At 42.5% G+C, this 26,790-nt stretch overlaps 1 protein-coding gene across 1 annotated transcript in view; it reads left to right on the plus strand.

Moving 5' to 3' along the window:
* Nucleotides 1-26,576, plus strand: part of KCNU1 (potassium calcium-activated channel subfamily U member 1) — a 42,192-nt gene extending 15,616 nt beyond the window's left edge. The window contains 13 exon segments of the mRNA XM_074563425.1: nt 7,430-7,524; nt 9,795-9,868; nt 9,871-9,890; nt 12,335-12,529; nt 13,014-13,161; nt 15,415-15,437; nt 17,805-17,895; nt 22,124-22,197; nt 22,693-22,827; nt 25,020-25,126; nt 25,795-25,835; nt 25,838-25,929; nt 26,493-26,576. Coding sequence (XP_074419526.1) covers nt 7,430-7,524; nt 9,795-9,868; nt 9,871-9,890; nt 12,335-12,529; nt 13,014-13,161; nt 15,415-15,437; nt 17,805-17,895; nt 22,124-22,197; nt 22,693-22,827; nt 25,020-25,126; nt 25,795-25,835; nt 25,838-25,893 — 1,059 coding nt within the window. The 3' untranslated portion in view covers nt 25,894-25,929; nt 26,493-26,576.
* The last annotated feature ends 214 nt before the right edge of the window (nt 26,577-26,790 follow it).

Below are 26,790 nucleotides of genomic sequence, written 5' to 3' on the forward strand. Positions count from 1 at the left end.
CTGGTCTTCCAACACTTCCCTGGGGAAAACATTTTACCGTACTGTTATTAGTTGCAGTATTTATTATTTGTATTATAGCGGTGCCTTGAGGCTTCTACTGGGACTGGGATCCTGTTAGGCTGGATGCTGTATGTGTGCATGGTAAAAGGCAGTTTCTGCCTTAAAGAGCTCTCAGTCTAAATAGAAAGAGCAGACAAAGAGTGGGAGGGCAAAGGGGAGTAGGAAAGGGTGAAATGAGTTATGGAAAGTCATAGAGGAAACCTCACAATGCAAAATACAGCTCTTTGGGGCTGACTTTCCCTAACACTAGAGTTCTCAAATTAATCCCAAGTAATTTTTTATTATTATTTAAACCAAAAGTAGAATTGGATCCAATTGCCCATTTTCAGATTAAAGTGAGGTTTTCCACCTGGGGTGTTCTGCTGATAAAAAAGCCCCATCTGATTTAGGATGATAAACTGCAATCTGATCCAGGGAAGGCAGACATTTTAATGCAAGTCTAATTTTCAGGGTTCTCCGTATGTACCATAGGGATTAGTTCTACTGTGTCCTGCAGGCAGTGCCTTTAAAATTACTTGGATGCTTACCCTCTTGCCCCTTTACAGGGTCCTTTGAAAATAGCTGTGTTTATTGGGACATTTAGCCGGCTAAATACTTAAATTCCAATTATTTTTTTAAACAAAAATTTGCATCTGAGATTGAGACAAGATTTGCATGTGGGCTAATCAATGAAGAATGTAATCAAACCATAATTCAGGGAAATTCAATAAGGTATAGTGGGAAAGAATTAGGCATGACCTATTATAATACTCAAAACACATACTTGGTTCAGATCTTGCCAATATTGCTGGTGTCTTAGACTATTTTAATGAAAGGTATCTTCCGTCGTATTGCACATATTGTCTTGTACGCTTCTTCCTTTCTCTTCTTGTTTCCCTCACTGAGAATATGCAGATCTTTATATCCAGGGGAAGAACTTAGTGTCATTTAAAAAACAAACAAACAAAAAACCCAACCAACCAACCAAACAAAACAGTTGTCACAAACCGATACAGAAGTACCCTAAGACCTATAAAGCTCATCTAGAAGTGAATCCGTAAAGACCTCTTAGGATTCCTCGAGCACTTCTGAGCCCCTGCATCGATACACTTGCTTTACTAGTCATGGGTTTTCCACACATTCTTGCCTAAGGCATGAGAAATTTAATGGTGTATGTTCTGCTGAATTGTTGACTCTTGTTTTTTCGCTCCTGCTAAGTTTCTAGTGAGGCATGAAAGAATGTTGGTGAGCAAGGCTCCATGCGTACACAACTCTGCGGCATCTCCTTCCCTTTGCCCTGGTGTAGAGTCACTTCAGCCAAGCAATGGATTAGTAGAAACTGAATTAGATTAAAAGAGAAACCAGGTTAAAGAACCAAGTTTTAGCTCCCTTTTAATTGTAACTTATCTAGTGCCTGGATAATTGCTCGTAAATACCTGCTGAGTTGCCAAGCCTGTGTTAAGGCTTGTCAGTCTTTAATAAATCTTAAAGACTTAAGATCCTACTCTTTGATGCGACCCATCACTTCCCAATCCAAAGGTAGGGCAAAACAAGGCAGTAATGCTGAGCGCTCCAGCTCAGCTAATCTGGCAGAATGCATCACAATCTTTATAAATGTGTGAGAAGGGCTGTGCAAGAGCTCCTGAAAAGGTCATTGGTATTTTTGGAGTGATAAATCATGGAGGGAAAGATTTGCATTTTGGCTGTATAAAATCCAGGGCTGGATTAGAGAGAGCATACTTTGCAGTAATATTTCTCTCCTGACTTGTTTTATTAGCTTCCTTTAAACATGTTACATTATTGCTTATAGAATTTCATTTACTTGGATTGGCAGCTTGATAAATATGTCTATTGGCGATGATTTGGATTGCTCTGGGCATTAATATTATTAAAACCTGTCACAAGGAAATGTCTGAAAGATGACTTACTGTAAAGATTACAGCATGAAATAAATCATACAATGGTATTTGTTACCGTTTATGGCCTCTTGGAGCCGAGTCAATCCCTTTTTATGTTGCATTATTTTTCAAGTTTTTATAGCCTTACATTATATATCGCTGTCAGAAATGAACAGATGGGGTGTCAAACACGAGCCTTCTGAATAATTCCCACCCTCGGGTTATTTGTATGAAGGACAAGTGTAAAACTGTGTTCTCAAGAAAAAGGAGATAGATAGAGGTGGAGAAAGTGTTGTTACAGTGAGCAAGATCCCTTTTGTCAGCAGGCACATTGTGCTTTTGATCACTACCTGGTATTTACGCTACAGGGTGGGGGCTCTGTGGAAAATTTAGCAGTCTGTTGGCATAGCAAAAACCTCACAAGTTAGACAAGTTTCATGTTCCTTCAGCTTTACTTTTATTGCTAGAATGGGAGAGAGCCGTGGAAGGGGTGTTTCAGTGACAGCCAAACCTCAGAGGATTTGTAGAAACACGGAAAAGTGTGGATGCCTATAGGTACCTCTCGAACATTTCACAGGTAGAATTCTAAAAAGAGTCCCTCCTGAACTACACAAATGGCATTTCTGGAGGTTGGGACACATAAGAAAAGTTGAACAGATGCTTTGGACACTGGAAGTTTGTGAACTGATGTTAGGCAGGGAGCTCCTCTGGGAAGAGGCAATAATATTTTGCATTCCACTTTGTGTTGGGAAATCCCATCTTTCTTGCTGTGTATTTTTGAGCACTGCTTCTCAGAGTCAGGGTGACAGGTTGGATGGAGTGATGGTTAAGCTGGTAAATACACAGGCAGTTAATTGGGTTTATTGAAGTTAAAAAAATTCAGGTGGGAGACATCGTCCATGCATACTTTCCCCACAGGGTTTCTCTCTTCAAATCTTCAACCCCCAGAATCTTGTACAGGTACACAGAATATGAATCAGCATCATTTTTGAAACGTGACTCTTCTTGGTATAAATGGATCTTTAAGCACCCCAATCAATTGTTCTGTCGATGCAGGCTGGCTGAATCTTGCTCATGGAACACTGAGGTCTTATTGTCACTGAAACTTGCACAACCGATAAAGCTGACGAATCATTGTGATGCAGCAGATATTTTAGTGGATTTCTGACACAGGAAACCTAGCTTCCATGGTGTGCAAAATCTGCCAAACTTGTTTTGTACAGACTGCATTGTCTCTTTGCATGAAAACCATGTCTGTCTACTGACAGTGGAAGAGGGGTTTCATTTTATCTTATCTTTTCTTTTCTTTTTTTTTTTTTTTTTTGAAACCCTAGAATAAGCAGCAGCATACTCCATTTGGGCTTTAAGTCACCAGAGATGTTACTGATAACTCTAACAGGCCTCTTCTTCCATCAGTGATTTTCTTCTTGATTCAGTTTTGGTTGAATTTTGTATATAGCCCTCCACTTATTTTATTTTTTCCTTCTCTTCTGGAGCGTAAAAAATTCAAAATACTAGAAAGAAAAGGTCTCAGCCCTTGCCCACCCTTATATATTGAATTTTTTCTTAACTTCAGTTTGTATTCATGCTCACTGTATTTGGCACCTGAACTCCCTGTGATTTTAGCCAGCTGCCATTCCTTATGAATTTAGTCAACTAATCCAAAGTTTGTTCCAGCTTCTTTCTGAAGCTCTCTTCCCTTGTGTTCACATGCCTCTCGTGTTTCTCTGAGACATTATAGATCAGAGAGCTTTATCCTTTGCAGCCTCTCCCTGTATTCCTCAGTCTTTTTTTTTTTCTATATTTCATGTGAAAATACGCCACCTCTCTCTTCCCCAGGCCCTTGTCCCACATCTCTCATCAAGCTTGCGTAAGAGTTTTAGGGATTCACATTCACCATGCAAAGTACAGTTGTACTGCACATTGTAACTGGAGTTGCGCCCACCTGTACATACTAATCTGATTCCACGTTATACAATAGTATAATCACTTAAAGAATTTGCATGACTGATGGTGTGAGTTCTGAGTGCATAAGGATAAGTTTCATAATTAGCTTTCCCTGTGAACTTGTGCAAACCAGTCTATTTATAATTTGGTCAGCTCCTGATTTTTAATGAGGGTGCTGAGAGTGACTGAAGCCTCTGGCAGCATGCATTTCATATTTTAATTACCCACAGTAATTCTGACAATTACACCAGTGTCATAAATCACATCATAATGACCCATTAAAAAAAGAAAACACCCATATTTAATGATTGGATGGGGATTTAAGTTAAACAGATATGCAATGGCTTAACAAGAAGCCAAAAGCTCCATGGAGTTTCGGAGTCTTCCAAATCTTTTCATTGAGTTATGGCTCCAGAAGGTGAGGAAACTTTGTGCAAAGTTCCTTTCACAGGCCAAGTCCCGATTCCTGCAGCAGGGGATTGCTTTTCCTGGGATGAAACCCATTCCTGTGTGCCAGGCTAGAACTGGAGTCCTACAGGATTTGAATCTTGGTAGCTAATTGGCCATTCTGGTCTCTGTCTCTGAGTCCAGGAGAATTTAGGATGTCCCTTACTCTTGGCAATGCTGATACGGCAGTCACAAGCATCCCTGGATGTCATACGAGCATAATGGCATTGGTTTTTAGCCAGTTAACTTGAGTTTTAGTAGGGATAGTGTAGAGGTACAGCTCACATATTTTTCTGTTCTGGCAGATAGCTTTTGTTACACTGCCCGTGGTTTAATGAAGTGTAAATTTATCTATCTTGTGTGTGGTGCTTAATGCCCTTCTTAGCATTGACCGTCATTGAAGAGGGCAGTTAGTAAGGGATGGTCAACATCACATTGGTTCATAGCATTTTCTCCTCTGGTTATTTCTTGGGTGGTGTCACTGTGTGCTGCCTCTTACGCAGACCTGAAACAACGGGGCTGGGCTAGGTCTGCAGGTAAGTCCTCTGAGGAACAGAGTCCGCACAAAGTTACCACCAATTCCGCCAAAAATAAGGCTGTGCTGCCCAGCGTAGCCTATTCTTCAGCTGGGCCCTGGCTCCCTGGTTTTGGCCCTTAGTGAAAATCACTTCTGTTATCTAAGATCTTGAGTAAGCCAAGTTCTGCTCTTTAGATTATTTTGCTATTAATAACGTCACAATAAGTGGGTGGAAGTAGCTAATGGCTCTAAGCCGCAAATGATCCCAAATGTTCCCAGTCTCTACTCTCCTGTAAACCTTGACAGATTGGGAGTGCTTAGTAAAATATTGTAACACTCAACACGCATTTACAAGACAGCGATCTGTCCCATGACGGCTTCCAGATGTGTGAGTGTGTGCAATTTCATAATTCAAGAACAGATTCTATTGCCCTCTGCAGATCCCCCATCAGGCTGTTCATAAATGCTGCTCATAATTAAATTAACGCACTAACTAGCCATGCAAATTTTGATAAGCATTGACCAAAAAAAATAAAAATGGGAAACTGTTGAGATGCTCTCAAAAAATGACAAGGTTGTCTTCAGAGATTATTTGTCATTATGAGAAGATTTGGTTCTTCCCTTCCTGTTTGCCAAATTCTACTTTGTCCCTTCATACATGACAACTGTTTCAAGGTTTAAATCTAATAATTAGGAGCTGAATTTTGCCACCCTTACTCAGGCTGTCTGCTGTCTTACTCTCTGAACAGCCTTTCTGGAATCAAAGCAAGCCTCTCTTCTGTGTGTGGGTAGCAGGATTCGGCTTTAGTTTTTAAAATACAAGCTGTGCCCAGCCCAGGTAGCTGTGGAAGAACAGAAGAACACACATACACTTGTCCATGCTGAGGAGGAGGACTGCGTTTGTATCTAGCCCTCTGCCCTCAGAAGGGGAGAGAGAGACTTCAGCAAAGATTTCACAAGGGATGTTATGAGTAACGAGCTGTTGTTCTCTGTCAGAAACAATGGCTCATAGCTCAGCCACAGGAGATCTGCCTGCAGAAGTAGTATCCAGCCTCCCCGTGATAACTGTGCTATATTAATTTGCAAAAGTTTGGGAGTTATCACACCTGGTTTCTACCTATGGCTGAGCACCATCTCCTTATATAGTAAAGTGTTAACGGAGGGAGGTGATTTGGATGTGGAGGTTGGATGCAGAAGTGGAGAGCAGATAACAAAAGCAGAAGGTGTCTTTTCTTAGCTGTCACTCCGAGGTTTCTTTAGTGCAATAGACCCTAATGCAGGGAGCTCAACGTTCAGACCCTTCAGTCCAGTCATCCCGATGCATTCTGAAGTTCTCCCATACTGCCAACTCTTCAGACTTTGCCACGCAGGTATTGGGGGTACTTCCTAAGGCATCGTCACCTGGAGTCCTGTTATTAGAGGATCTTGGCTCCACTTTCAGATGTGGTGCTGGACAATGTCTGTTTGGCTCAGCTTCAGCCCTTCCGTTTGTGTGTTCTGTGAGTCCCAATGCTACACGGCTCTTTCTGTGGTGTTTTCTCAGTTCAACTTAGTTTACCTTTATTGTTGCTCGGGTTTACAGCTCTAAATAACACTGGAGTCCCTAAACTTAGTGGGAGACTGTAAGTATTGCTGCAATATAGATGATAACTACAGATGATTTTTATTTTAGTGTATTCTGTACAACCACACTGACTTCACTGGGATTACATGTGCATTGCTTAGGGGCAGATTTGGTTCAGTGGATGTAATTAAGAAAAATTTAACTACTCATTTTAAGATTGGTTTTACTTGTTGCCTGATGTATTTGTTAATTATTGGATGGAATACTCTAAACTATAACATTTTGCAATGACGCATAATACCTCTGTGTCAATTAATTAAGCCTGGTAGTTCCTTGTGAGGCAGGGAAAGCGCTTTGATGCATCGTGATTGGAGCGATATAATCCATGATGATGAACAAGCCAAGTCCAGACAAGCACCATATTCTCACCGTGTGGGCCTGGGAGTGAGAAAAGGGGCTTTGCAGCAGCCTTCACAGGCAATTTTCATTGTGTGTGTGAAACTCCATTCCTCCCTAAAGGAAAAGGTTAGCATATGCGTGGATCTGGGAGCGATTCAAAAAAACAGTAAGAGGATTCCCAAATGGGATGTGAACCGAACAGCCCACATGCCAAGTGTGAAATCATCCCAAGGCTGTGGCACAGAGGTAGGGGAGGCCATCAGGGCTTTTGTGCTGGTGGGCTGGGGCTTTCCAGATCCGGCTGCTGGAACAACCTGCCTGCGTCGCGCAGTACTCAGGGGACTTTCTCTCCGCAGACTTCTGCGCACAGATTTCTCATGTGTGTAGGTTTCTCTACAACTCTTCCAGGCCTTGCTTGTCCTCAGGTGCTTTGTGGAGTAGGCTTGTAGAAGCGTTTCTCTCTCTCTGGGCAAAATTTAGGACACAGAAATAAGCTGTGATTCCTGAGGATTTGCTGGTATTCTGTACTTAGAGCATAGAAGGCAAACCAAATGACCACAGACCTCGAAGCGTACTCATGATGTTAAGACTCATTGTAGCCATGTTTTCCCACGACAGGGAGTGGAAGAGCTGATGTCGGAAGACGGCAGGCGAGGGATTCGACAAAGCTTTAGGGCTTTGCAAAGGCATTATGAAGAATTTAAAGATAGCTTGTCAGTGGGAAATTGTTGGCAGCTAACAATTTGATAAAAGGACTTCCACTCCCTGCCTTCTAATGCTATAGACAACTGTTAATCACTTATGTTAGTCCTCAAAGGAAGTTTGAAACATCTTGGATGTGTCTGACCATCTTCTGGTGTAGCTGAGAGCTACATTATCTACTTTGATTCATGGAAACATGAGTGACTGGCTTATGTTAGGTTGTGGCAGTGGAAACAGGCAAAAAATAAATGTTTTACCTCGTAGCACTCTCAGTTCAGCTCTGGTACATTGGACTGAACTGCCATTTTGGATGATATATGAGATATTGAACTGGAGTTATTTGCAGTATAAAACCAAATTTTTCTGAGTTTAATGGTGGGCTATTGTTGTAATAGACTCAGCTCATCAGCGTGTTGGGCACAGGCTGATTACACCAGTGGCTTATGCACCTGACACTGTGGAACAGTATTTTCAAATGTTCAGCCCAAGGACCACATTTCAGAAATGCCCCAGTCCGAAGTACCCGTGCTTTTGTAGGTCAGCTCCACTTGGACGGTCTTTGGTAACGTGGTCTTGTGCTTTTTTGATATTCTCTTCAGTGCAGTGTAGGTGGTAAGGATCTCAAATAAGAATGTGATAAAGAGAGGTAACACGGGCATGGCAATGCACAGCCTCATGTGAATGCAACTGTTTTCTTTCCAGACTCGTGCGGAGACAACAGGGATAACTCTGCACCCACAGCACAGTCAATTTGTGACCCAGATTACCTGCTAATGGTTGTAGTGAGTGACTGTAGCTCAATCAGGGACTATTTCTGTCTCTGTCGGGTACTACAGCATGTCAGTTCCAGTGCCCTCATCCTCAAGCTCCTCAGAGTCCAGTGCAGGATGATTTACGAGTCTCTCAGGAAAATCAGATTTCCGTAAGAATCATGTAATTTGCAGAGTGTATGGCAGAAGGAACCCTTAACTAAAGAATGGCTTGTTAAGTCAGAACGTGCTTGGCTTTGGCAAGGTGGATGCCATCATGATGAAGTGGGTTTCCTGCTGTCTTTTCCCTCTATCTCCCAGTTTAGGGATCCAACAGGTGTTCTCCAAGGCGTATATATTTCCCATAATATTAGAATGAGGAGTTGTCATTTCTGACAGGTTGTGTATATAGATGATGGCTTTATTATGATAGAGCTGTACGCATTGATTGATTGGTAAATCTGAGTCAAGTAGGGGAGCTTGTGAGAAGATAGTCTCTAACTTGCCAAAATACCATTTAATCACCGGCCTAAGGATTCGTTATCTGAGGAGGAGACGCAAGGATAATAGATGCAATTGCTTGCAGGTAGCACAGGGCTGTGTAGAGACACTGCAGAGACTTAGATGGGTACTGCTCCCCTTTCCCTCCAGTTTTGTACCAATTTAGCTTGCTAAATTCAGGAGAGCCAGTTTGAAGCGTCTCCCTGTCAGAGATGCAAAATTACCTTTCATTCTGCTGAAGGGTGGGTAATTCAAAGCTGATAAAAAAAAATGCTTCATGCAACCTGCTGTATACCTGTGAAACTCCCTGCTGCAACTGTGTGTGACTTACAGAATCACGGAATGGCAGGGGTTGGAAGGGGCCTCTGGAGATCGTCTAGTCCAACCCCCTGCCAGAGCAGGGTCACCAGCAGTCCTCTTCTGGAGCAGTCCTTTGAAGCAGTTTGGTGTTCAGAGCAGCATCTGATTGAATGGCTTTTGTTTCACGTGGTCTTGTTGCTGCTTCTGAACTAACACAATGCTCACAAACACAGCTATGTATCTGAAATTTGCCTCTAAGAATATCCTGCAATATGGGCCTAATTTAAAGTCCCTGTAGACAAGGGAAAAATTCCTGCTGACTTCTTTTTGCTCTTAATCAAGACCATGTTTATATAAATATTGCTTCAATGAATGTCCCTACTGAAGAACTCATTATTTAAAATAATCCTAGGGACCAAGTCCAAACAGCTATAAACATCACAACTAATACAATAATTCAAGGAAGCACTCTGCAGTATGTTTTTCCTTATGTTTGTCTCACTCAGCTGACATTGACAAAGGAATTTCTTCTCCACACAACCCTTTTCCCCCTGTATTGACATGGTTAGCATGTGATTCATACATCCTAACTCTTCCTTGCTAGTGTGAGCCATGAAAGCTATGATGTAGATGAAGAGGGCATTGCAGCAGCAGCTGGAGATGTGATCTCAGCTTGGGTAAACTGTAGCTACCACTGCTGAGAGGTTGTTCTGTCTTTCTCTCTGTTTTAGGGGGTTTGACAGCCAAGGAGAGAACAGCAGAGTCATCCTAAATGCAACAGGAATGTTCCACTGGTGTGATGCTCTTCACTGCAGGAGGCTCTTCTGGTAGGTGTGGGGTATTTGCTTTTGGGATCCTCACCTGTCTTCCTCCTTATTCTCCTCAGGATAAGCTGGAGCTTCAAGGCATTGATCTGGGTGGAGGGCACATCACTCTCTAGTTTACTCTGTTTATTTTGCAGTGTTATCTTAGCCAATTTCTAACTTTGATTTCATATACAAAGGTAAGAGACAGACCCCGCCCTGGAAGAGAGAGACTGAAGGTTTACCATTACCCCCTTTTTCAGGATATTTTGCAGATAAAGTATCTCGACCAGGGTCATGTAGAGACTCTGTTGCAGTGGTGGGAGCTTCAAGGCTCATTCCATGGCCATATTCCCTTGTAATTTAGGTGGTAACCTGGGAACAGAGAAACATCTCCAAGGTAACAAGGGATCAGTAATGCCTTCCGTGTTCATCTAAAGTAGGGCAGGCACCCTGTCTCCTCAGGAGAGGATCTCAGCAGGTGGACAAAGGAAGGTCTGATTGACATTTATTTTATTTTAAAATGTGTATGTTGAGTTTCCAGACCCCTGTGTCTGTGACATTATTGATCTGGATATCTTTAAGACAGTTTGGTTTATTTATTTAATGTGTCTAATCCGTAAAAGAACAAATCCCATCTAGAAATGGCAGGTTGTACTCAGAGCTGCCAGAGAGCTGAGAGTAGGCAACCAAATCTTGCAATGAGGTGATCAAAGATTTCATCAAAAATACAGAATGTTCAAGCTGTTCTGCCAGCTGGGAGACTTGTAGCAGGCTGGAATTCATGCTGCTTGAAATGCTGCAGCTTCCTTCCAAGCAAATAAAAGGACCCTATTGCCCAGCAACCTCCAAAATAGGATTAGTCATTACAAATGGGCAAATATCCCAATAGGACTGGAAGCTCAGCTCTGTGAATTGAAGGGTAGTGTTTTGAAAAGATCTTACAGACAGGTTTACATGAGGAAAAAGCTTACAACTGCTAGTGTGTCCTAATTCCCCATGTGCCACTTTGGTTTTGTACTGAGTGTTTTTGTGTAGCTAAGCTAGTCTGTGCAAGGGGCTCTTTATGAGGATTAAGAATGTCCACAAAGGAAATTAGCGCATAATAGCTATTGCACTTCATGTTCCTGCAGTGTCTTCCTTTGCAGTCACATTTCTGGGACAGGCAAGCCCTCAAAGGCCTGGGAGTCTAAGGTGCATTTTTGGGAGTGAGTTGGGTGCTTGACAAAGTCCCAGACTGCGCTTTAGGTTTTTAAAAGCTATAACTTAGAAGTTGTTTACGTGCTGAAAGGTGCAAGTATACTCCCATGGGATTTGTCATAACACTTCAGCATTTCATTCTGTTTGGAAGCCATGGACAGCTAGATGGATATACCTTATGGAAGCTCCTCCTTGATGTCCATGCAAAACACGGGGCATCCAAACACATATCAAAATGTAGTCCTCTGACTTTTACATAAGGTATACATTATTAAATATTTTTAAAAAAATAATTAACCATAGGTCTAATACGGCACAGATTTTGAGAATTAATGCATTTTTTTCCCTTGACTTCAGTAATATATAATAAATGTCAGGTATGGCCAGGTCTTGGCCCCAGGTTGGTAGGAAGGCCTTAGTCTTTCCTTAGTGTCTTCAGAATGGCTCACCTGTCCCTGCTGCTAATTTACTATACTGACTGCTCCTCTTAGTCTTGTAATTGTGCATTTCCTCTGCAGATTTCAGCAGTAATAGTTTTTCCAATTGTTCCTATAAAATAAGCTATAAAATAGATTGTGTTTTTAATTGTTTAGCTTCATTCAACAGACTAATCGTTGGACTTCAGGCATGTTACATTAAATACAGCTAAAGGTTTCATTATTCAATTTAAACTAATCTAATTAGTTAGAGACAATCATTTAATTTGGTTATGATTCTAATCTCTCATCAGGAAACTTCTTGCTGACAAAGTCCCTTGTTTCTCTCTGGAAAAAAACTGCCAAGGAGTGAAGATTGCAGGGATATACTGACCCCGCAGCTCCTGGTTGGATGGTTGGCCATTAATGCAAGGGCTCTGACAAGGCTGGTTGGCCACCTGGGCCATCCCACCTACCAACCATGAGGCACCACACCAAGCGATACCCGCTCCCTGGTATGTTTCACAGAATAATTAGCTCATTTGAGAAACATGATCAATTAGCCAGGAAAAAAAGACCATGCCGAAGTCGTTATTAAGCTTCTGGCATTAAACTAGTATTGTTGCCTCGTTCTACATTTTTGATGTTTTATGCCAACATATGACTCTTTTTTATTGCTGTAGGATACACATGAAATCCAAATACTTAAGGGGAGATACTTTGTTTTATATATAGTCTCATTCTACCCATAGATGTTACACAGCTAAGAAATGGCTTAAGTCTTTCTAACTGAAGAGAAAAATCAAAAATAAACCTAGTAGCTGGTTTAGCAGAATTCTGATTTAAATTTAGAGTTGCAAGGACCAAGCAGCACTGAACCTTCAAGATCACATTTGGGCTGCATCTTTGGTGATGCAATCACCACTGACTGGGCTGCAGGACTTCATTTACCATGACTTGAAAGACATTGTTTTTCTCGGGTCTTTGGAATATCTGCAAAGAGAATGGAAATTTTTTCAGAACTTCCCAAAGCTGTGGTTATTCTCAGTAAGAATTTTTTGCATATTCTCTTTCCCTCTTCCTTCCTTTCTGTAGTTCTCATGCACATTTCTAAATACATTTTTAAACTTCTTGGTGATAGCACAATTCAGATTCAAAAAGGACCAAAATTATCTCAGGCTCTAGACTTGAGCTTGAATCCAAGCTGTTGTTGAAAAACTTTCCCTTCTTAAATATTTATTATTTGTCTGGGAGAGTCTTGGTACCCTCTGGTTTCCTGCAGAAGCACTGAGCACTAATCCTCGGTCAGAGAATAAAATTCACAGGTCTAGACTTGCAGTTTATTGGACACTTCTCCATTTCCAAAGTTGCTCAAACTTCGGAGATGTTTCCAGAACGCATTTGTGCCAGCTGAGATTGAAACAAATTTAATGTTCACCCTCCACCATTAAAGATCCTTAGTGTTCAACTTTCTGAGGTTTCTTCTTATCACTATTTCATTGTGAAATCACTGTTTCTTTGGTTTTATCAGGGCAGTGCTCTCTCTTGTGGAGGTCTGAGGGCAGTTAATGTCCAGGATTGTGCTACGTGTGCCATTCTGTCTTTCAACACCACTGCTTCAAGCAGTCCTTCCCTGGGGGGCACGGAAAGCATCCTCACCACTCTGAACATCTGATCCAGTCCAGCTCAGCCCCGCAAGGTAAGCATGCTTCCTTTTGCCTGTGAGCATGATGATGCAACAAAAATGGGAGCTAAAGGAGGGAAGAATGGAAAGGTCACTAGTCTGAGCCATAGCCTGTGTTTCGCAAATATAAATATGTAAGTTAAAAAGGATCCAAAGTCCATTTTAGCATAGCCGGCTGCACAGCCTAGTCCAGTTTCTGTAGCTACAGGTAAGGGAAGGAAGGAGTGATAAGCCAGCACTGCTCCTGCAAATATGCCAGTTCTGCAAATTCTGAGTGCTTCAGGGTTTCCAGTAAAGACACCATGGCTGGAGGGTAAATGGCAACCAGTGTTGGTAACTGCTGTATTATTTGCAAAAGCATGTGTGAGTGGAGGCCTCTTCCATCCTTCAAAAAGAGAAAAATAACACCTTTCCCTTGAGGCTTGAGAGGGTGGGTGCTCTGTTCCCGACAAACAGAGCTTGCAGCTCAGAACTGCAATGGAAGCAAAAACGGCTTCAGCCCAGTAGAGTATTTATTGCGTCTCTTCCTCCCTTAATTTGGCGAAGGAGCTGAGATTTGTCCTTCTCTTGAGAATGTGGAGTATTAATTAACTGAAGATGGGCTGAGAAATGGATGGCTCTCCTAAGTGTTTTCCTTATACTTTATTATCATTCTAGGCTTTTAAAACAATCACTGTGCCAAAGAAAAAATTAGAGTGAGGCAGAGACAGGGTTTTTTTTAATAATAACTAGAGAAAAAAATATCAATATACAGTGTATACAATCGGAACAGAAGACAAATTATTTATAAAGTATATTTGAGTAAGAGGTAATTGTGACTTGAACAGATTACTTTTATCTAATGTATTTACTGCTACATAAATATAAAGATGTATGAAACTATTGATTGTATATAGAAAGAAAGTAAATAGTATGTGCTTTTATATGTAATTTATGTATTTCCATCTATAGTGACAGGTACAAATACTGTACCTACTGCATCTTTATACCTATATATGGAAAAGAGAGAGACTCAGAGCAAAAAGGATATTTCATCCTATCAATCACTGTCCTACTCCCCTCCAGCATTTTTTGCTTTATCACTTAAAATTGTAGTACATGGAGTGCAGAATTCTGAACTACAATGTGTGTATGGAAAAGAGATGTGAGCATCTGTTCATCAAAACCCTCCCCAGCTGCCTCGCAGAGTTCATATTTACTTGTTTCTCTTTGGGGTGGTGGCTTTTGGCTTGCTTTGTCTCCTTCCAGCAGAAGACCTCAGGTGTGATTGGTTGGCTCAGCGGAGGCATGGCTGGTTAGGCAATTTACCAGGTGTATCATCGTCAGAACCATCACCACATCACCATCACTGCAGTGTTTTCTGCAGACAGAAAAGCAGTGTTCAGTTACAGGATATCATCATCAATGAATAAAGATATATCTGCAAAATAAGGCTAAGACACAAGTTTCATTTGTTCCTCAAGTCAGCCATTAAATCTGCTAGTGTGAAAATAAGCACGCTCTCCTCATAGGCTCGTTAGGTGAGTCGATACAAAAGCCAGCCCATTTTCTTCTTTGTTCTGTCATTATTTAGAATGACAGGAACAAAATCTTAGGTTAGGATTCTCATACCAGAAGCTTTTTCAGATACAACTGCAAGATTAAGGCTATGTCTCACACTATTTAAGGTCTTTGCCTCTGAAGGTCTTCAGATGCATTACGAATGTGTACTCATAGGTTGTTGTGACCAAGTTTTGGATCAAGGTGCCCCAAGTGGAAACAGAATGTACGTGTCCCTACTCCCACTGTTCCAGTCTCTGCTCTCCCTCTCGCCATTCTTATTTTATAGGAATTTATCTCTGAGAAGACAAAGTTTTCACTCATAAAATCAGCTCATCTTAGCTGGTCCCAATGGACTGGATGGCCTTCAGGTGAAATAGTTCATGGGGGTCAGAAAATGAGGAAAGTTTCAGGGAAAAGAGAGATACAAGCTGGCTTTTATCAGAATATAATTTTTTCTTTGTGGGCACAAGGAGTGAGAGTAGGGCCACTGGCCTTATTTAAGTTATATAAGAGCATGGAAGACAGATTCAGCTGGAAAAGAACCAACAGTACAGAGAGTATCAAGAAATTTTCCAGACTTGGTAGCTGTCAAGTTTGGTAGGAAGCAATAAGAACAGCAAATGCTAGTAATGTAGCCAGGCTGTGCCCGTGCTGGTCAGAACTTGGTGTTGGGTCACTGCTGCAGTAGTTAATTACAGTGTACCAGTGAAATTGGCATTTTCCACCAGTGTGGTACATGTGCCAGTGGGTGCCTTCAGCTGCAAAATTGCAAGATCAACATGTTCAGGAAAATCCTTCCTATTTGTAGGAGAAATGTCTAGGAGGAGTTGTGAAGGAAAGGAAAATGGACAGCGGAAACTAATGCATATAGGGGAGATCCAAAAAGCACGGCAGTCCTCTGGGTCATGATCTAATGTTTTGAAGGCAAAGGGTAAAGTTGCATTCAAACTTTGGATCCAAGAAGCGTGTCCTCAATTAATGTTAGTAACAGGTAGGAAAAGAGAGAAGAATAGTTGTGAGTTTTCTAAAGCAAGATGATTAGGCAACTATTATCTGATTTAAAAAGAAAAGACAGCGGCTGATGTTTCTCATTTAGTAGCTGCCGTTGCTCATGGGACTTGGCTACCTTACCCATCCAAGTCCCTTCTCATCCCCAGCTTTGATGCTGTAGACAAAGCTATAGCATTTTGTATCCTAACCATAGTGGAAAATAGTTATTTGGATGAAAGGCCCTGCACCCCCTTAACAGTCGAGGTGCGTTGGTAAGCATTGCAGCAGGCATAGTCTCACTTTGGAGGCTGTGACAAAGCCCAAATCAATTGCATTTCACGGAATCACGGAATCTTCAGAGTTGGAAGGGACCTCTAGAGATCATCTAGTCCAACTCCCCTGCTAGAGCAGGATTGCCTAAAGCACATCCCTCAGGACTGCATCCAGGCGAGTCTTGAAAATCTCCAGAGAAGGGGACTCCACACCCTCCCTGGGCCTGTGGGTTCTGGATTTCCTGTGGTTCTGGATTTCGCTGTGGGCATTTCACACCCAACAAACCCAGGCCTGTTCTGCCCATTACCTCTCTGTCGTGGGGTGGAGAATTAAGCAGGTTTTAGAGAACCAGACCCACACAGAGGTAAACATTACTTACATTTGCAAGAATGAGCATTTACTAGGGTCAATGCTGATGACAAGGACTTCTAGTCTTTCCCATGGAAAAATTTAGGTTTTCCAGTAATGCTGTAATTATCACCCTGTCATGTCACAAAGCAAACAGGTTGGCAAACCTGGGTACCGAACTAAATAATCTGTGGCATAATCTAAACATATAATGGTAATTAAATCTGACAACTTAATAAGATACTGAAATTCAAATGTACAGTAGTAATCTGCAATTAAGTAATCTTTTGTAATAGCACCCTGCCAGTTTGTGAGATTTCAGGTAGAGCACTGTGTACTGTTTCATAGCAAAAATATTGACATAAGAAAAAGTTATGCCTGCAATGATCAGACACACATTCAAATCAGCCAGTTCAGTACATGGAAGGGTACAATAAAGGCAATGATTCATTTCAGGCATTCAGTTGCTGCCACTAGCGTGCACTCAGACATGCCTTGCTATACTTGGGAAGGCCTTTTTCTGCTGTTTTGGGGGATTGTGATGCCTGACATCTCTAATGAGGTTTTTGGCAGTCCATCGCCTAACCTCAGAGGTGGTTAATTAGAGCCGCTGTCTATCTAGGAACCCGTTAGGGGCTCTGATCTCCAACGTTCACGTGCTCCTCCGAGCAGAGAGGATCCATTATACAGTATCTGAACTGGAAGAAGTTCCATTTCTAGCAAAATCTTTAGTGGAGTTTAGCCTTTGATACTGTCTTGTGCAATAGGTAGTATTATTAATACTTGGTTACCCAGATGCTGTGCTAGGTAGCAAAGGACAAATTTAGACATAATGGTAAGGGAGACAAGATTGGATGTGATCAGAACACAGAAAGCAGACTTCAAATTGGTACTGATTCTACTAAATGAGCTAGCTGGTGCGAACTGGAAGGAAATAAGGACACATGCTTCTAGGAACTTCTGGATTTCTCTCTTAAGTCTTTTTGGTTGCCAGGTTTTAAAAAAAAAAAAAAATGGTATCTGCTTTTGCTTTCATTCCTACAGCACGTCCCATCTATTTATGTACGGCTTTCTTGAAGGGGAAGGAAAAAACACCTCCCCCCCACCCCAAAAGCCCTCTGACCGCAAATTGGCTTAGTGGGGGCTTTGCGCCAAACAACACTGTAACCAGCACTGCTGCTCCACAGAGGGTAATTATATTTTAGTTATGATGTCAATAAGCAGCTCCCAGGAGAGCTTTTCTTTTTTAATCCTTTGAAGCTCTGAGTGAATAAAGTGAGCCTTGGAAAAGCAAACCAAGGCAAGAAACTTTCTAAATATAGGAAACGCTTTGGGATTTTTGCATGACAATGACATTATTTTTAGGCATAGGTATGAGATTTCCTGCATTTGTCCGTCTGAACCATTGTGCCTTGGTTTCTTTCCTTTTCTTTCTCCCTGCCTTTCTGTTTCTACTAACTTCCCTCTCTCCTCATGTTGCTATAGACTGTTTCTACAGATGCTGTTTTCAGAGCAAGAGCATTGGGGAATCAATCACAGCCATGTTATAAAAGGATCCCCATCACTACAGAGCTGAGTAAGTTATTCTTTAAGAAAAAATTTCACAGAAGCAATATGCATGCTGCATTATTTATTTACCCCAGGCCCTTTTTAGAATTCACAGGCAGAACGCGACAAGCACTACATGTCCAAGGAACATTAAAAGGTTTGACTTAGATGTTAATTCACTGGCTTTGAACGAGTCAGGATGGTTTATCAGGAGAATAAATATAACAAAGTGTTACAAAGGTCTCCATGTGTAGCCAAACTCCAAAGCATCCGTTTAGGAGACAGATAATGTCCTTAGGTTTTTTTCTACTGGACTGGATCTCAGGCAATCTGAGTTCTACTCCCGTGGCCTGCATTCATGCCACCTATCCTAACATATTTCACTAAGGTTGATAAATCAGAAGTGTATTTTCCTGGTTTACCCTTATTTTTATTGGAGAAAGAGGCAGTTCTGCCCAGATGAAATCTCACTTGTCCTTTGGCCATGCTTTCCTCTCTCTGATGATATTTGAAGAGCACTGAGTGAGACTGTATGCTGGGTTTTCATCCCACAATGAAATGGGGTGAAGCGAGGCCTAATTCTGTATGTTCCACCCTTTGTCTTTCTGAAACACTGGTGATGGTTCTCTCCTCTTCTGGATTACGGGCGGGTAGCTGCAGGCTTCCTCGCTTGTATAAGTGGCTGTGAAAGGACAGAGTCTGTTCCAAACCATCTGCAGTACAAGGCACTGCGCAGTGACCGCCTGGGGTGCGCTGCCTGGCTGGGTCCCTGCACATGCCACAGTGGACAGAGAGCACAGGCGTTCTGCTCCAGAGACCAGCACACCCCCGAGCCCACAAGGCTCAGCCTCTCTAGCCTGCATTCATGTCATAGAATCATAGAATCTTCATGGTTGGAAAGGACCTTTGAGATCATCGAGTCCAACCATACACACACCAAAAAAAACCAAACCCCCCTACAATCTCTGTCACTAGAGCATGCCCTGAAGTGCCAAATCTACATGTTTCTTAAATACCTCTAGGGATGGTAACTCAACCACCTTCTTGGGCAGCCTGTTCCAGTGCCTGACCACTCTTGCAGTAAAGTAATTCTTCCTAATATCTAATCTAAACCTGCCCTGCCGCAACTTCAGACCATTTCCTCTGGTCCTGTCATTATTCACCTGGGAGAAGAGGCCAACACCCACCTCTCTACACCCTCCTTTCAGGGAGTTGTAGAGGGCGATGAAGTCTCCCCTCAGCCTCCTCTTCTCCAAGCTAAACATGCCCAGCTCCCTCAGCCTCTCCTCATATGGCCTGGTCTCCAGACCCCTCACCAGCCTGGTCGCTCTCCTCTGGACACACTCCAGCACCTCAATGTCCCTCTTGTACAGAGGGGCCCAGAACTGAACACAGCACTTGAGGTGAGGCCTCACTAGTGCCGGGTACAGAGGCACCATCACCTCCCTGCTCCTGCTGGCCACGCTATTGCTGATACAGGCTAGGATGCTGTTGGCCTTTTTGGCCACCTGGGCACACTGCTGGCTCATGTCAAGCTGGCTGTCCACCAGCACCCCCAGGTCCTTTTCTGCTGGGCAGCTTTTTCTCTTCCCCAAGCCAGTAGCGTTGCTTGGGGTTGTTGTGACCGAAATGCAGGACCCGGCACTTGGCCTTATTAAACCTCATACAGTTGGCCTTGGCCCATGGATCCACCCTGTCCAGGTCCCTCTGTAGAGCCTTCCTACCCTCAAGCAGATCAACACTCCCACCCAGTTTGGTGTCATCTGCAAACTTACTGAGGGTACACTCAATCCCCTCATCCAGATCATTGATAAAGATATTAAACAAAACCAGCCCCAAAACTGAGCCCTGAGGGACACCACTGGTGACCGGCCGCCAAGAGGATTTCACCCCATTAATCACAACTCTCTGGGCACGGCCATCCAGCCAGTTTTAACCCAGCAAAGAGTACACTTGTCTGTGCCATGATTCGCCAGCTTCTCCAGGAGAATGCTGTGGGGGGATGGTGTCAAAGGCCTATGTCTGAAGTAACCCATGGAGTTCTTGTATGCTGCTCTTGGCTGTCTTTGTCTTCATCTCCTGATGGTCACAAACTGGATCTGTTAATTAGAACATGTGCGCCGATTAACTGATTACTAGTGACGTACCAGTCAGTGTCACACCAGAGTGGTGTGGCTGGGCTGCCACTCCCCAGGGACATGAACGTGTAACTGCATTTGAAGTGCTGATGTAAGAATGTACCCATCGAATTAGTATAGCATGTTGCTAGACATCATGACTGGCCTCTGACTCACTCAGGCTTTTATTTTTTTCTTTCTTTCTTTTTGATGCAATGCTTGAAAATGATGTGTGGACTCAGCACATGTGGGGTCCTTGCTTTCCAGTCCTCACGAGGTTTGCAGCTGGAACAGGGCTAGTGAGCAGCCTTTGCCTGTCACGGGCACTGGCAGTATCTTACTTGTATGAAGCTCTGGTGTACTGCTTAGTCAGAACGTGCGCCCGATGAGCTGCGTCCCAGAAGCCGTTAAGCACCTCAGTGGGCTGTTCAGTCCTGTGTGCTCCTTAGACTGAAACACTGAGGAGCTACTGCAAAAAAAAGACGCAGAAAATAACGATAAGATAATGTTGCCTCCTTCTGAGTTATTCCAGAACTCTTGAATTTCCCAGAGTGATATTTAGATATCTTGTGCTGTGGTTTAGACTTTTATTTCTGCTGGGTCCAAAAGTCTCAGAAATGTTTTGAGCTGGCTACTGAGGCCCAGCTCCTCTGAGAAGATATTGTGCAGTCAAGCTAACATCTTCAGACAGGCATTGCACCCCTGTGATTTCCCTACAGGATGTGGTGTGTCAGTGGAGGGGAAAACATCTGCAATCTGTTGACATGACTTGGATTTTAGTCATGTCAGATCTTTGACAAAATAATGAATCGAGCCCAGTCCCTTAGCACATGGATGCCTGCCCCTGCTGTAGTCTTGAACGGTGTAGAAATATGTTGAGTTACAGGGAAGGGCTAGGAAGCAAAATAACCCCAAGAATTTAAAACCTGGAAGCACAAAACAGCTAAACAAAAACAGCTGGAGCTTTCTTGTCGTTGAATAAGCTTCCTGTAAGTCCCTCTGGTAGACCTTGATCTAGACAAATGCTCACTTTTGTGCCTATCTCTAGAAACAAGCTGAGAAGGGTAGTACTAATGTGCCTTAAGTTGTAAGGGCTTTGCTCATTTCAGGCAATTTCTTATTTCACAGCACACTGAGTGCTGGCCAAGGGCCATCTGTGTCATTGGCGTGTCTTAACACACCAAAGCCAGCAATAGGATACACATTGCTAGCACTGTGGCTGCTCAAAACCTGCCATAAGAGAAGCTAAGACCCTTCGTACCTTCAGCTGAAATCCCTGGTCCCAAGGGTGTGTGGCACCTGCGGAGGTAATGGCACGTAGTCAGGGGCTGCACTCCTCTAAAGGGGGCTTTTGCCTTGAGGAGCAGGAGAGTTCCGTGTTGTCCCTCTGCTCTTACACACTGCTGCTTTCCTTGCCCAATGGTGAGAAACACAGAAAAAGAAGAAATGCTAAACTGGCCCCTTTGCATGAGGCTGATGTGAGGCCCCTTAAACAGCAAGCTTTGCATGGGGTTTCTGCAGGCTCAGATCCACCAAGGTGAGCACAGTCCAACGTGTCAAGCAAGTTCTGAACTTGTGAGCTGGTCAGTGGGCTCAGAGGCGTGTTTATAAATGGTTATTCCTTGGAAACAATCAATTCTAGAAACCCTTACCATAAGGAGACAGAGATCTGAGAAACAGCACCGTGGTCTGTAAAGAAATAAGAATCCTGCAATTATATAAAGGAGAAGCAGAATGGCGAGGAGAAATAAAGTGTATCCCTTATTGTGGCTGCGAGGCCATGCTTTTCATACCCAGACTGTACAAGCTAGTCAGTGGAGTCATACTGATTAATGCCAGATGCAGGGCCAACTCGAAAATCCAGGGTGGGTGAAATATCTGTACTGAGAACACATGGCTGAAGGATGACACCACCACTGCAAGACAACAGGAGACATTAATAGTATTGTGATTCTGGCTAGTTTTAGTCATCTTTAAAAATGATGCACTGAAACGCTTCCTGACCCAAGGGGACATAATAGAAATCAGTCATTACTCACATAGAGTTAGTTGTGCTCGCTCTCTGTTTTTTAATGGGAAGATATGGGTTCTTGATCTCAATTCCTTTCAGTCTCCTGCTGTGCTGCTGTCATTCCTCAGCATTCTTACTGGTGGTGCTGGAGTGCCAGGACATACCCAGCGTGTTCAGTAGCACAGCAGGGACCTTTGCCTGGGTGTGCTTAGCCAGTTCCCTGAAAACAGAAAAGAAAGTTAAGGAGGAATCACTTTCAGAGTAGGGGGAATTCTGCATGACTATCTCAGCCAGCAAGAATAAGGTTGAGAAACTAGTGAAGATTCCTGTAAAGTAGGACAGCTGTAAAAGGGACTTTGTAACCCCAATTTAAGCCAATAGAACTAGTAATTATATTTCTGTTAAGTCAGGAAAACGAGGGGAAGAAATTAGATTATTCCATTCTTTTTCAAAGCAGGTAAATTAATTATGATCTGATACCTTAAAACTTAGTTTTAGGACTTTGTGTCTATTGTCTGCCACTGCACAATCAGTTAACAGCACTGAATGTTTTGTTCCTCTTTGCTAACACTGCATGCTGTGGCTAGTGCTGGACACAGAACGGCAAACTGAATTTATTAACTTTTGTTTCTGATTCTGGATGGCTTGTCTCTGTTGCTAAGATGTTTCCTCTTTTTTCCTTGCTTTTCTGATATAGTCTTTGAATGCCCAGTTTATTAATCTGGCTCCCAGCGACAATTCTGAGATTCCAGACCAAGATCACCTTTCCGCCACTGGTGACCCTGCAGGAGCTATCTTCTCAGGCACCTTCTTGGATTCTTTTCTGTCTATGGTAAGTAGATGTATCACGTCCTGTCATATTTAGTGGCGTCAATGTGTAACAAAGTGATTACCAGCCAGGGTAAACCCACTTAATCTCACCTTAACAATGGTCAAGGCTGTGTGTGTCAGAGAAAGGCACAAGAAATGTTGCAGAGATTGGTGATGTGATGAATTACACAGTGCCCTGAGAATTATACGTGTCTATTCCTATTTTAGCAATTTGCTAATCAGTGGGCCTCTCTGATTTCTTGGGGTAGTGGGTTGCATACACTAAAAGGCAGCTATCAGCTCGAAAAGAGATGTCTCTCAATATGTGCTATCAGCAGCACCTCTCCCTGTTGTTGATATACACATAGAATTATTTGGAGAAACTTTTTGAGTGTCTTTCTAAGTTCCTCCCGTTCCCAGCTCCAAAATATTGACAGGCTACAAAAGATTTATTTACTTTTTGAAAGCATGATGTGTTCCTTCTCTTTTTAATGAAAGCCCCTTTCTTCCTCTTCACCCCGATTCCCCATGCTGCAGTCAAGTTCCACATGCCTTGCTCTCAGCTCATGTCCAAGGGGATAGTGCTTGGGTGGCAGTTTTACAGAAACTGAATAAATACAAAACAAATCTCTCCAAGGGATAAGCAGTCCAAAATAAGTGTGTCAAGTCCAGTTACGCTTTTCTGAGAAGGCTTCAGTGTTAGGGAAAGTATTATATTGCTGCTACTCACTGATATGTCAATCAGCCAGATGGTAATTAATGACTGCTAGTGTCAAGTGTAAAAGTAACTCAAGACATAGCATGACCTGTCTTAAAGGATAAAATTTCAGTCAAGCGTAAGATTCCAAGTCTGTCCAGGAACGATCAGCACTCAACTCTGCTTTAAAGTAGAGGGGCACCTTAGGTTGGATTCGGTCATTCTGTAAATACAGTGAAGACGGAGAGAAATATGATATTGCTTAGCAGTTGCAGTATCAGGGAAAAGATATGTGAACTAGAGAAGAAAGAGGGAAAGGAGCCTTCAGCAATCCAATATCACCTCCTTTTGCTATCGTGAATATCTGTTGAAATTTCTCAAGGCGCTCGGAGCAGGAGTGCTCTTTTAGCTTGAAAGAAGACTGGCAGAAGAATCCGAATGGCAAAATGTGGTCTGTAAAGTGAAGTGTTACCCCTTGGAAGCCTGAAGCAGAACTGGCATCTGCTTCAACGTGACTCTTGGGGTCTCAATAGGCAGAAAACAATTCAATGAGCACAATCATTATGGCTCAGGTACTCTAATGAGCCCTGAATTCCCTTCCTGATGCAGCTGTGGGTTCCTGAGCTATGCTGGGCCAGCTTTAAAAGTTTAGTAGCGACGTGGAGTCAGTGGGACTAGGCAACTGTGTGGTGTTGGGAGGTTTCCAGCCTTGTCTTTTTGTGCAGAGGTGTTCCCAGGAAATCCGCTTGTCTGAACCTGTAACCAAACATCAACTGGAGAAGAAGGTAACATCTCATGGGCACATTACAGAAATGTTGCTCCTTTAAAGTCAGCTTCAAGACCCATTCTAAATGCAGTGTGTTATTTCCTGAGTGCGCACACATGCCCACCTCTATAGTTTCCCTGCCTTTCAAATTCCTGCAGTGTAACTCAGCAAAGAAAGTACAGAATGAGGGTGACATGCAAATCCTATTAATTCATCCAAGTATGGAAATGCAATCCTTTTGATGTCAAAAAGTACAGCAATGATATGTTAAAGAGCTCAGCACGCTCCTGTTAAATATGTAAAGTGCAGATTCCCCCGAAGCTGTATCACTCCTGGATAACCCAGGACTATCGCTCCTTACTTTAAAAGACTGAGAATTACTCTAACAGCATTATACCCGTTTGCCCGACAATATGGTGAGATGTTCTTAAGCGGATTTGAGTTCAGCATGGATTTAGTAACACCATTCCTTCTCTGCAGCTTGTTTAGTTTCTTTACTCAGGCAAATGCAGGTGACAGATTCCACAAAGTGGCTCTGTGTAGGAAAGCTTTTTGAGAAAGGCTGGAAAATAAGTTATTTTATGTACTGCAGGCAGCGGAAACACTTTTAGATTTCCTTTCTTTCTTGCCAAATATTGTGATACTGAAAGTAGCGAGTAGTGATGATAGTTGGCTAAATAGTGATTTAGTATTGGGCTGAATTGTCTGCTTTGGTTCCTTTGAGATAAAAGCGAGTTTGCTTCTTTTTTAGCAGGAGGATTCCTTTGGAGACATTTACTGCAGAGCTTTAGACTTGTTTGGGATACTCTGCTTTAGGCTCTACCGCCTGATGGAAGAGCCCAATCTGTACAAGAATAGGCAAGTATACTTTATCTCAAATTGTACCATAAGTCAAAAGATAGTAGTCATGACTTTGAAGTTAGGCATCTGTTATCAGCAACCTGAATTACTTATTTTTGTCTTGGATTTAGACATTCTTCTGGGCAGCTAAGGCCATTTGAGGCAAACTGGTGTGTGGTCTGAACATGGTGCTTACTGGCGCTTGTATGAGATTCCCTTATGTTCACTTAAGATGTGATTTATCTTTACAATTGAGCCTTCTTCATTAGAGAGCTGCTGGAGCATGAAGTTAGTAATGCTGCTGAGGGCAGGGATTTCAGAGAGTTTGCAGGCAGAGAGAACTTTCTCATCTAACCTGTTCTACTCACCGATTCTTTCCATTTCAAGATTTCAGTGATTGCTTGAGCTTCAGATCTCCTAGAGAGACATTTAGTCTTGATTTAAAGATTTTGAGCAATCAAAAAATTTATCACATCTTTCAGCAGCTGTTCCAGAGACTAATTAGCTTCATTTAAAATATATGTATCCCATTCCTAGGTAAAATGTATATTGTCTCATCATTCTAAAGAATTCTGCACATGCAATCAGTCACTGCAAAAAACCCCTCCAGCTTTCTTGCTGTCCCAGACACTCAGTTTGAAGGCCTCACAAAGCAGTCTGAATTTCACGTGCTGCTGCTTTGTCAGGTTTGTGGTTGCTCGGCCTGACAGTGATTTGAAGATGCTGCCTACGATCTGCAGTTTTGTGTTGTTCCATTCAACATCGCCACAACTGATGACGTGTGATGTGGGATGGAAGTCAGTTACCAAGCAAGAAAACAGGTAATACAGACATCTTCAAGCCAGAGTTATAGGGATTGTGAAATACCCAGCAAATAAAAAATTGTACAAGTTATGGAGACCCCCACAAGAAATTGGCTGTGTTCTTATTTCTTAGGGGTGGCAGTTTGAATTTGGCTAAACATTAACATGAGGTTATTGCTGAAAACAGTATTGTTCAGCTTTAACAACAAACATATATTGGAGAGTAAAATGCTCTCCCTGCAAGGCGAAGGGCAAAAATTTGATTTTCTGCTGTGCAGTGCACAGAACAGACCCAACTGTATACAGACACGATGACTGCATTGAGTTTAGAGATTCTTTGTTGAACTTCTCAAAGTTCAAAGACTCCAGCACACTAAAATTCAGTTTTCTTGCAGCAAGAGCTGAAGATGCTGGATTGATACACATGAAAAGAAACAAAAAACAAGCAAAAAAACCTCCATGAACTTGTACCATAAATCAGGTCCTGCCCGTACGTTATAAAGTCAGTTGAGGGAAGGAGGAGAGTGTTGTTGTTTGGTTTTCTCTCTCTCTCTCTCTCTCTTTCCCCGAACACTAATTAGGTTTGAAAGACTGCAGCTTGAGTCCAGATACCACATGCCGAGAAGAAAGGAACCCAAACAGCTGACGCAGAGTTCAGACTAAACTAACTGCAAGCTCCCCGGGGACATCACACGGTAAACCTGATAGTCTCTGTCATTTACAATCATTATCAGGCAGCTGAGTCTCTGTAATTTTACTAGGGAGCCAATTAACAGATCCCTGAAGCTCAAGAATAAGGTCGTGGTCCTTTTTCTATTTTAGACAGGAAAAGGGGGAAAGCAAGTCTTTGTCTCAAATAGATACTCCAGAAGCTTTCCT

This window comes from Larus michahellis, chromosome 20 (genome assembly GCF_964199755.1).
Source record: "Larus michahellis chromosome 20, bLarMic1.1, whole genome shotgun sequence".
Classification (NCBI taxonomy): domain Eukaryota; kingdom Metazoa; phylum Chordata; class Aves; order Charadriiformes; family Laridae; genus Larus; species Larus michahellis.